Genomic DNA, 12,017 nt, shown 5'->3' with positions numbered 1-12,017 from the left:
AAATGTGAATGGAAAGACTCATTTCTGCATAGTACAGCAGCAGCATTAAGAAACTTGAAGTGTATTTTCATCAAATTCTCCCACCAAAACATCTAGTGATTTTATACGATGATGGCATACAATAACAAGGTGAGCATGCGAGCATACCATTGATTAGATCATAGAATGTGGGTGAGAAGCCACACACTTCAGAAGATCTGGCCCCATTGGACTGCCATCTCTTCAGACAATTAAAGAAAGCTCATTGGTGCATGTGACAGTGCACCAGAGGCTGACAAACAGAGGCGGTGGTGTGGGAAATTTTTGTTTTCCAAAGGCGAATAGAGGTTAAATTGAAAGTGAACAGATTGCGTGCTGTTTAAATTTTTGTCATTTTGTTATGGGTAATTAATAATAATTCTAAAAAAGGCATATTTGTTGCTAAAAAAATTAGATGTATGGGATATATCACATAAACTGTTGAGCTTCAAATATCTATGTATTCCTCAACAGTGCCAATATTGTGCTTCACTGTAGATAGTTTCTGCTTGTGACAAGAGTTTTCATAGGTCCTTGTTGCTTTAGATCATATAATTTTATTCACACAGAAATTGATATTTCCTTCAGTCGTTTATTATTGAATTGTAGTAGTTATTAATACTGTTGTAACATTCATCAGTGAGATATGTTCTATCTTGTAACAGTCAATGACATAAGGCAGGTACTTTTCTTTTTAGATGCATATGCAATCGCAGATGAAACTGAATGAAAAATAAATTGTAAGTGTGGTATGATGTTTGTTAGGCTACTTCCATATGAAGATCACACTATTGAATGTGTGGAACATTCTGTTCCTACATAGTTTTCTGGTGGTTATTAATGTGCCCCAAAATAAACTTCCTCTCTGTACACAAATTATATACTTCACGTATATCTTGACAATTTCAGGCCTTCAGATACATCCTTCTGCTAAGAGTCAGTGCATTGTGGATGCTGACATTGATGTGGATGAACCAGAGTCTTTGGATTCAAATCCTGCACTGTATAGGGTGAGTCAAAAGTTTGAGCTACCTGTTTCCCTATTTTCTGAATACCTGTCTGCTAATATTCATCATACACTGGTGTTGATACTGACACAAGTGAATCTGCAACATGAAGCACAAAATTTGTATATGTAGTAATTATAATATTTACAACTTCATCAGCACAATAAAGATCTAGCATTGAAATTCACTATTTTATTCACTACTTCTTAGCTCTTTTCTAGATAGAACAACTAAGTTACATTTTCTATGACAGAAATGGCAGAAGTTTAAGCCTGGTTGTGCAGTGAAAGGCAAAGTGTAGGGCACTAAGTATTCTACTCTACACTTTTTAACAGTAATTATCACAAATTAATGAATAATGTTGGTTATGATATTTGTGTTATAAGGTAATCTAACAATGACTATTGTACTCTGTTTGTGTATCAGGTAAGATAAAAAAGGTACCTTATGTGGCCAAAGCTTTTGTGTTTTATCCTCATGGTCCCTATTTATCGACAGACTTCTCTAAATTTACCTCGTGTCCCTCTACCAAATATTTCCATTTAACAAAGGAACCTTGTGGTTTGGCCTTCTCCAGTTCTATTCATACTTATAGGAGTGTCCAGGCATCAGTTTCCTAAAGCAGTATGACACAGTTCTTAAAAAAAAATCACCAGTAAAGATTAGTTTTCCAAGTGCTGTTAAATATGGGCCATACCAACATGTTGCAGTTCTAGCATTGCATCTCTGAATTTGTTCAGCGCTGCTGTCATGCCCAACTTGGTAAGGACTCCAAATGCTAGAGCAGTGCTGTAAAAATGGACGAATCTCGTACCTGTGGTTTCCTTGACAGAAGGACAGCTTTCCAAGAACCCTTCCAACAAATCTAAGTCTGTTGTTGTTGTTGTTGTGGTCTTCAGTCCTGAGACTGGTTTGAAGCAGCTCTCCATGCTACTCTATCCAGTGCAAGCTTCTTCATCTCCCAGTACCTACTGCAACCTACATCCTTCTGAATCTGCTTAGTGTATTCATCTCTTGGTCTCCCCCTATGATTTTTACCCTCCACGCTGCCCTCCAATACTAAATTGGTGATCCCTTGATGCCTCAGAACATGTCCTACCAACCGATCCCTTCTTCTGGTCAAGTTGTGCCACAAACTTCTCTTCTCCTCAATCCTATTCAATACTTCCTCATTAGTTATGTGATCTACCCATCTAATCTTCAGCATTCTTCTGTAGCACCACATTTCAAAAGCTTCTATTCTCTTCTTGTCGAAACTATTTACCGTCCATGTTTCACTTCCATACATGGCTACACTCCATACAAATATTTTCAGAAATAACTTCATGACACTTAAATCTATACTGGATGTTAACAAATTTCTCTTCTTCAGAAACGTTTTCCTTGCCATTGCCAGTCTACATTTTATATCCTCTCTACTTCGTCCATCATCAGTTATTTTGCTCCCCAAATAGCAAAACTCCTTTACTACTTTAAGTGTCTCTTTTCCTAATCTAATACCCTCAGCATCACCCGACTTAACTCTACTACATTCCATTATCCTCGTTTTGCTTTTGTTGATGTTCATCTTATATCCTCCCTTCAAGACACCATCCATTCCATTCAACTGCTCTTCCAAGTCCTTTGCTGTCTCTGACAGAATTACAATGTCATCAGCGAACCTCAAAGTTTTTATTTCTTCTCCATGGATTTTAATACCTACTCCAAATTTTTCTTTTGTTTCCTTTACTGCTTGCTCAATATAGAGATTGAATAACATCGGGGAGAGGCTACAACCCTGTCTTACTCCCTTCCCAACCACTGCTTCCCTTTCATGTCCCTCAACTCTTATAACTGCCATTTGGTTTCTGTACAAGTTGTAAATAGCCTTTCGCTCCCTGTATTTTACCCCTGCCACCTTTAGAATTTGAAAGAGAGTATTCCAGTCAACATTGTCAAAAGCTTTCTCTAAGTCTACAAATGCTAGAAACGTAGGTTTGCCTTTCCTTAATCTTTCTTCTAAGATAAGTCGTAAGGTCAGTATTGCCTCACATGTTCCAGTATTTCTACGGAATCCAAACTGATCTTCCCCGAGGTCGGCTTCTACTAGTTTTTCCATTCGTCTGTAAAGAATTCGTGTTAGTATTTTGCAGCTGTGGCTTATTAAACTGATTGTTCGGTAATTTTCACATCTGTCAACACCTGCTTTCTTTGGGATTGGAATTATTATATTCTTCTTGAAGTCTGAGGGTATTTCGCCTGTTTCATGCATCTTGCTCACCGGATGGTAGAGTTTTGTCAGGACTGGCTCTCCCAAGGCCGTCAGTAGTTCCAATGAAATGTTGTCTACTCCGGGGGACTTGTTTCGACTCAGGTCCTTCAGTGCTCTGTCAAACTCTTCACGCAGTATCGTATCTCCCATTTCATCTTCATCTACATCCTCTTCCATTTCCATAATATTGTCCTCCATTGCACCGCCCTTGTATAGATCCTCTATATACTCCTTCCACCTTTCTGCTTTCCCTTCTTTGCTTAGAACTGGGTTTCCATCTAAGCTCTTGATGTTCATACATGTGGTTCTCTTATCTCCAAAGGTCTCTTTAATTTTCCTGTAGGCAGTATCTATCTTACCCCTAGTGAGATAAGCCTCTACATCGTTACATTTGTCCTGTAGCCATCCCTGCTTACCCATTTTGCACTTCCTGTCGATCTCATTTTTGAGACGTTTGTATTCCTTTTTGCCTGCTTCATTTACTGCATTTTTATATTTTCTCCTTTCATCAATTAAATTCAATATTTCTTCTGTTACCCAAGGATTTCTACTAACCCTCTTCTTTTTACCTACTTGATCGTCTGCTGCCTTCACTACTTCATCCCTCAGAGCTACCCATTCTTCTTCTACTGTATTTCTTTTGCCCATTCCTTTCAATTGTTCCCTTATACTCTCCCTGAAACTCTGTACAACCTCTGGATCTTTCAGTTTATCCAGGTCCCATCTTCTTAAATTCCCACCTTTTTGCAGTTTCTTCAGTTTTAATCTACAGGTCATAACCAATAGATTGTGGTCAGAGTCCACATCTGCCCCTGGAAATGTCTTACAATTTAAAACCTGGTTCCTAAATCTCTGTCTTACCATTATATAATCTATCTGAAATCTGTCAGTATCTCCAGGCTTCTTGCATGTATACAACCTTCTTTTATCATTCTTAAACAAAGTGTTAGCTATGATTAAGTTGTGCTCTGTGCAAAATTCTATCAGGCGGCTTCCTCTTTCATTTCTGTCCCCCAATCCATATTCACCTACTACGTTTCCTTCTCTCCCTTTTCCTACACTCGAATTCCAGTCACCCATGACTATTAAATTTTCGTCTCCCTTCACTATCTGAATAATTTCTTTTATTTGATCGTACATTTCTTCAATTTCTTCATCATCTGCAGAGCTAGTTGGCATATAAACTTGTACTACTGTAGTAGGTGTGGGCTTCGTATCTATCTCGGCCACAATAATGCGTTCACTATGCTGTTTGTAGTAGCTTACCCACATTCCTATTTTCCTATTCATTATTAAACCTACTCCTGCATTACCCCTATTTGACTTTGTGTTTATAACCCTGTAGTCACCTGACCAGAAATCTTGTTCCTCCTGCCACCGAACTTCACTAATTCCCACTATATCTAACTTCAACTTATCCATTTCCCTTTCTAAATTTTCTAACCTACCTGCCCGATTAAGGCATCTGACATTCCACGCTCCTATCCGTAGAACGCCAGTTTTCTTTCTCCTGATAACGACATCCTCTTGAGTAGTCCCCGCCCGGAGATCCGAATGGGGGACTATTTTACCTCCGGAATATTTTACCCAAGAGGACGCCATCATCATTTAATCATACAGTAAAGCTGCATGCCCTTGGGAAAAATTACGGCCGTAGTTTCCCCTTGCTTTCAGCCGTTCGCAGTACCAGCACAGCAAGGCCGTTTTGGTTATTGTTACAAGGCCAGATCAGTCAATCATCCAGACTGTTGCCCTTGCAAGTACTGAAAAGGCTGCTGCCCCTCTTCAGGAACCACACGTTTGTCTGGCCTCTCAACAGATACCCCTCCGTTGTGGTTGTACCTACGGTACGGCTATCTGTATCGCTGAGGCACGCAAGCCTCCCCACCAACGGCAAGGTCCATGGTTCATGGGGGGGGGGGAATCTAAGTCTGCCAGTTTGCATTCCATGCTACAGATTTCATATGGCTTCTTGGTACTACTACTAGGTCTTTAAATATAGGGGAGCTTCAGATGTTTGTTGCTATTCTTGCAATTGGACCCATCTCCTTTGTTATTGACATTACCTTGCATTTATTCACTTTTAAATAAATCTGCCATTCATTGTGCTAAGTGGAAATCTTCTCCAAGTTTTACTGCATTCCATTATGATAGTCCAACAATGATGCTTTCCTGTGGACAACAGGATCACATGTGAACAACGTGCAAGTGCTGCTGATCCTGTCCGATAAATTGTATATACATGGTGAACCAGAACTCCCCTGACAAGCTTTCAGAAGTTGCTGAGGGATTCCCTTGGAGTATTTTGGTGTAGGGACCTATGGTCTCCGGGAGCACGTGAGAGTTAATGAATATTTTGTTTTTTGCTACAGTTATCTATATTACACTGATAAAAGTGCACAGCATTGCAGATGTCGACAGTATGTGCTATTTGTCTAGTTTCCATACACTCGTGGTTGCTGCTGTTAACAACAGTAATGCCCTCTTTAACCCATTGTCCTCAAGCGTGCATTCAGTGCTTCTCGGATCTGTCTAGGGCTTTGTTTCCTGACCGCGTTAGCCGTACATTAACAATGGTACACAGTTGTACTGTGGGTAGGTTTGCTGATGAAGGGTTGTCCGATATGCACCTCATGTATGCTTTCAGTGAATGCAGTGGAAGAGCAGCATGACGGCAACCGCGTCTTGGTTTTGCATTAGTCTGTGTTGTGTGTTGTACTTTTTGAGATTTGCTTATTACACGGTTCTTTTCTGTTGTGAAGCTATGACTGTGGTAACAACCGAATAAATGATAATTTTATTGTTACACTTTAATAAGCTGCCAGAGACCATGTGTCTCTTGCACCAGAATATTCACAAGGTATCCTCAAACAACACCGGAAAGTCTCTCGGTGGAGTTTTGGTTCACCCTGTATGTTTTTAGAACATTAGCAGTGTTGTAATGGTTCCTTGGGACACACCTGATGCTACTCTCATTTATATGTAGGGCTCTATTTAATCCAGTTGAAAATACTGTTTCGAGATGTAAGTTGGTTATTAATTGACAATGTGATGCAATGTCAAAGGTTTTTCTGGAAGCCAGTAAGAGGGAATCACGGCATTCCTACTTGCAGTACTGCGACAATAAAACATGAAGAATAGCCAGCACTACAGCAGCAATTAAGTAGGATTGCTGCTCGGTAGTAGCAGTCAGCGTGGGCCAGGAAGTTCTATTGTTACTGGAGTACTAGTTATTCTTTGTGTTTTACTTCCCTCTTAATACATATCAATAAAACAAATATTGCACTAGACTAATTGGGAACCACTTTGTTGAATAAACATATAAAAATCTACGTTAAAAGTTATTTTGTTCATAACGGGAAACAGACCGACTCTTTCCATTGATGGTGAGCATCTTATGAAAGAAGTCATGAGCAGTATTTGTTTCGATGACTCTTATTACACATCACAAAAGTGAAATTGCAGATACATCCCAAAACACCAGATAAAATATGCCTGATAACTCTTGTAAGAGACACTCCATGCATGTGAATAAAATTTTAAATGTGGAACTTAATATTTCTGATATCAGTCTGCTGTCTTTAGTTTCAACCCCAGACTGATCTGCGAGAGATTGGATGAAAAGTGTAGATCCTCTTATCAACCAGAACTTCTGAGCAACTTTTTGTGGACTTACCCATATCCCATTTGTTGGCTGCTCGAGTTGCCATCAAGTTTTCTCCATCAAATTTTCACGTGTTCTTTTTTGTAGTGAGAATATAGAAGCTTCTGTATGTCATATCTTTTCTGTAGGAAACAGCAGAGTTTGTTCGAATAGTATTACTGATATAAAGAGTCTGATTCCATATTCCCATGATATTTAGTTGCAATAAATTTCATTCTTAATCTTTGCATATGACACACTGTTAGCAAAGGCTTTGCAAATATTGTGATTGTAATTTGATTACCTTCCTGGTGTGACTGAAAGCAGTTGAATGTTGTTTACCATAAAGTGTGTTGCCAATAGTTACAGTAACTTTAATTTTCAATAAGAATTTTCTTTTAATAACCATCTACTTCAAAGTATTCACTTCTCAAGTTAGATAGTTTATTGCAAAATGAACCTCCACTTTGTTGCTTAATACAGCATAATGACGATAATACGTACTTGCAGAATTTATGTTAATATTATATATAACACATTTCAAAATACAGGGTAAGTCAAAAAGGACTTTACAACTATGAAATGATTTAGAAATTTATTGAGGTAACTTGCAGAATTGGTAGATGTCATTTTGAAGCAAACAACCTCAAGTTTGATTTCTGTAGTGCATCAGTACCCCATTCTGCCACCAGGAGCATCAGCCAGTAAAATGGCTACTTTCACTGGTGTGGAGCATGCTTTGGTTTCATGAAATGAACACTGCAACAACTGTTCAGCATAAATTTTGCACTGAATACACTAAAGAACCTCCAAGCAGATCTACAATTTACTGTTGGCACAAGAACTTTGTTGAGATGCCCCAACAGAGACCAAACTTCGGAAACTGGAAAGAAATGTCTTTGCAACTGGTTCTGTAACAGACACACCACACAGTGGAAGACCTGATAAATACGACAACAATAATGAAGTCACTGAAAGCTTAAATGCATCATTGCGTTGTTCACCAGCCAAATCAACAAGGTAGTGGTTGGCAGAGATGAACATTCCCAGAACCTCTATGCATCATTGGATGAAGAAAGGAGATTTCCATTTATTTCAACTCTGCATCATCAGTGAATGTAGTGATCATGATCGTGCTTTGTGATGGCTTCATATTAGCGAAGTTGCTAAATTTCAGGCAAAATCTTTTATTAGTCGTAACTCTGTAACTGAACAACATATTAAAATATTTGCATATCTTCGTGAATCACCCTGTATAATATATAAAGAGGAAATGTTGTTGCAAAAATCTCAAAGTTCTTAACAGATTTACTTCTGATTTAATGCGATACTTTAATACACATTCAGATTAACATAGACTATATATTTTTTTAGATAACAATGTGCAGTACAGGTTTCCTGTTAAAACTGGTTACCAGAACGAAAATGCGATGCTGTGTTGTGCCATCAAAATGTGTGGTTTAGTTTTATTTTCCTCTGTCACTTTTAATAACTATAGCAGGACTTTTAAACCATTAGACAAATTGTTTCTCCCTTATATATTCTTTCTCCTTAGTTTAAATAAAAATTTTAAAAAAACCAAATAACTTGCATTTATGGCTTATTGATTCATAAGAATACTGCTATGGGAACTGAATCGTCTGAAACTTTGTAAACCTCCTCGTTCACAGTTTAAAATTATACAAAATACTGTCATTGGAGCTACTATCCTCACAGGCCCAACAGTTGGAGAGACGTCTCTTGTACACCATATACCAATGAACCCAACCAATTTACCCACTCATTTTAAATGACTTCAGTTCCCAATCGAGGTTTTGTTTGCAGTAACAGTAAACAAGGCCCAAGATCAGGGAGAGGGGGGTAGCGGAGATTGGAAGAGAGAAGTGGAGGGAGGAGGACGGAAATGATGATAGAGATGGGGAAGGAGGAGACAAAGAGAAAAGGAGGGGAAGGACAACATGTCTAGAGGGAGGAGGAGGAAACAAACAAAGACCGGGAGGGGGGGGGGGGGGGGAGGGAAGAGTAGGTGATGGACATAATGGGGTAGGGAGAAGGAGATGAGGACATATATCCAATTCCAATACACATTTAGCAATTGTGAAGCATTGCCGGGCTCCCTAGCTATGAATGCGCTGATATTTGTCAGTTATTCAATTTGATTTTCAAAGACTGAAAACAAATTCATGTTGCATACAAATATCTCACACATATTATAGAAGAAACAAAAAAATGCCTCCAAAATGAATCTGGATAATGTTTCAGGTTTGCGTCCCAATCCAGCATGTAGCTTCAATCTGTTGAAAGTTTAAAAAATGATTACATGAAAAGAACTGCACCATAAGTTTTATGTAGAATTGGCCACCCAATACACCTCTTTGTAAATTAGTGTTTTGTGAAGCATATATTGTTTACTTAATTCTGCCATTTTAAAAGAAATTGATACTTTTACATTGCACACAATAAATTGTAAAACTAAAATACTATAAATTGAAAGTGGGTTCATTACGATTTTTCTTAATTTAGGGTTAATGCAAATTGTGTCTTATTTCCAGGATTTTTTTCTTATCTGATGAGAAATTTTTTTAGCACAAATTCCCTCTCATTTTCTGTCTTCAGATGTTATTGCTCAGTTGTTGTCATTTTAGCTTCTTCTTTGCTGTTTTAGGATGATGAAACTACAGGAAATAATGTAAGAACTTTTCCTCATCCAGCTGGAATAATAACCAAGGACAGGTCTGAAGTTGAGCGCTTACAGATGCGTATTGCTGAGTTGGAGCAAAGGCTGTCACAACAGAACAGCAAGCTTATGGTGAGTTAATTTTACCACTGGAATGAGTGGAAAGTGTTAGAAGAATGCTATTACTGGAATAGCTGTAAAAATATCAGAACTCTATATGTGCTTTAACCATTGCAAGGGGTGTAATACAATGAACAGAACCATGTGGTAATTTTTTTAGTGTGAAAAGTGGAAGGAGAAAGAACTATGCAGTAAAGATAGTTAATATATTGTGAATATTATTAAGACTGCTTGCAAGAAATTTCGGTCCAGTTGTTGTAAAGAACCCATTTGTCCAAACAAAGAAAAAAGCATGGGTATTCTTTTATTTTGAAGCTAATCTGTCAGATGGATTTGTGAGACAAGATAAATTGAATGGACCTGTAGAAAGATGTTTAGATATAGTCAGGAAACTGATTAGAATTATAAAAAAAGAACACTTATGTTGATGCAAAATGGAGAGGTGTGTGAATTCCTTGTTCAGGAAGGAAAAGAGCAAAATGTTTGGACATGGAGATCTTAATTGTAAAATATCCACTGTCCATAACTCTCTTAAGCAGATAAATTAGTATTTAAGGAAAACAATACCTACATTTTCAGAAAAGAATTGCCCCAAGAAGTTATAACTGTTTTAGTATTAATATTCACAGCGTGACTTACTTACATTTATATTGAGGATTTATGTAGACGGCAGAGAGGTGTTTGCAAGATGTTTGTTGATTCTGCTACTGCTAGATTGAAATATAATGAGCAACTGAACCATTCAACTCCACTACAATAATAAAGATAGTTTACAAAATTTCTGAAGCTTTTGTGGCCACTTGTTGACAAACTACCTGTTGGCTTCAGTCTCAGGTTTTTTGGCTGATGCTTGCTTGATATTTTTCTGACATTTTGCCAGTACGAGTGGCTGACACTTTCAATCCTTCATGTTGCTGGTGCCCAACTTTTGTTTCATATTTTTCTGATGTTACACAAGCACAAGTGGCTGGCACTGTCAAAGCTTCACCCTTGATTGCCGGTGGCCACCATCAGCAAAGAATGAAGCTTTGACAATGCCGTCCACTCATACTGGCAAAAAATCACAAAAGAAATGAACAAAAATTAGCCTGAGACAGAAGCTAACATGCTATTTGCCAAAGATAATTAACATCAGTTTCAAACTTTTTATTTTTATTTTCGAGCTGATATCCTAACTATATTACTTTTGAATACATTATGGGAACAGCAGTGATCAATGTCTTGTAAATAATTACTATTAAAAACAGTCTTGATCACGATTTATTTTATAAGGTGACCGGTTTCGACCACTACTGTGGTCATCTTCAGACCATTGAGTGGAAACCCCTTTCCGTTGGAGAAACAAAGTTGTGATTCTCCAACGGAAAGGGGTTTCCACTCAATGGTCTGAAGATGACCACAGTAGTGGTCGAAACCGGTCACCTTATAAAATAAATCGTGATCAAGACTGTTTTTAATAGTAATTAATTACCTAACTATATTACTTTATTTGAGACATGAACATTGAGGAAAATTACTGACACTTGTTTTGTGGCACTCACAAGGTGTATCTGCTCCTTTATCATTATGAAATTGGTTCTCTACTGCTATGAGATTTGCTCTTTAAATGACAGTCATTCAGCCTGTGTCCTATGCCGGCTGCTTCTGCTCTCCCTAGAAAATTTGCCATCAGTATTATACGAACTGTATCAATTGTATAAAGTTCCACATGGAAGCTGTGTAAAACACAAATGCAATTCTTCAGGTTCTGAACCATGTCATATTATCAAACTTAACTGGCCTCTGTTTCAAGAATTCAACTCCTCATTAGTACTATGAGATTATAATCAAAGTGCAGCTACACACAGAGGTCCAGTGTGGGCTGTAATTATTGTGTGGCATCGAAACATGATAGATATTCTAATATGTTAAAGCAGAATCAATTTACACTGGAAGAAGTTAGTTTCAATTTTGGCCACCAGGTGCCAAATCTGGTGCTATGAATGCAAGAACGAAGTATAGAACTGTTTCCTTATCTAATGGATTAGGAACGAGACGTTAGGTCAAGCAAGTGAGGAAGGCATAATGTTGGTGTTATTATTAACCACCACTTCCACAATTTGAGACCTGGGGACGTCAGTGAGGTGCTGTACAGCACCAGATTTGTATCTGGCGGTCAAAATTGGAACTAATTTTTTTCCAATGAAAATCTGTTCCTTGCTAGCTCATTAGCATATCCACCAAGTTTTGCTGCATGTGCTATTTCTAGAACAATGTCTGCTGCCAGATGTTTGTGTAATCTTCTGAGACATTATTTGCCAC

The 12,017-nt window shown here is 38.0% G+C and overlaps 1 protein-coding gene across 1 annotated transcript in view; it reads left to right on the top strand.

The window, feature by feature from the left end:
* Positions 1-12,017, top strand: part of LOC126416789 (ninein-like protein) — a 145,112-nt gene that overhangs the window by 72,872 nt on the left and 60,223 nt on the right. Inside the window, exons 12-13 of the mRNA XM_050084656.1 lie at positions 928-1,028; positions 9,585-9,728. Of these exons, the coding sequence (XP_049940613.1) occupies positions 928-1,028; positions 9,585-9,728 (245 nt within the window). The remainder of the gene's footprint in view (positions 1-927; positions 1,029-9,584; positions 9,729-12,017) is intronic.

The sequence above is a fragment of the Schistocerca serialis genome, chromosome 8, assembly GCF_023864345.2.
Source record: "Schistocerca serialis cubense isolate TAMUIC-IGC-003099 chromosome 8, iqSchSeri2.2, whole genome shotgun sequence".
Lineage (NCBI taxonomy): Eukaryota > Metazoa > Arthropoda > Insecta > Orthoptera > Acrididae > Schistocerca > Schistocerca serialis.
The sequence above is the reverse complement of the archived record's forward strand: the minus strand, read 5'-3'. Positions and strand labels throughout refer to the sequence as shown.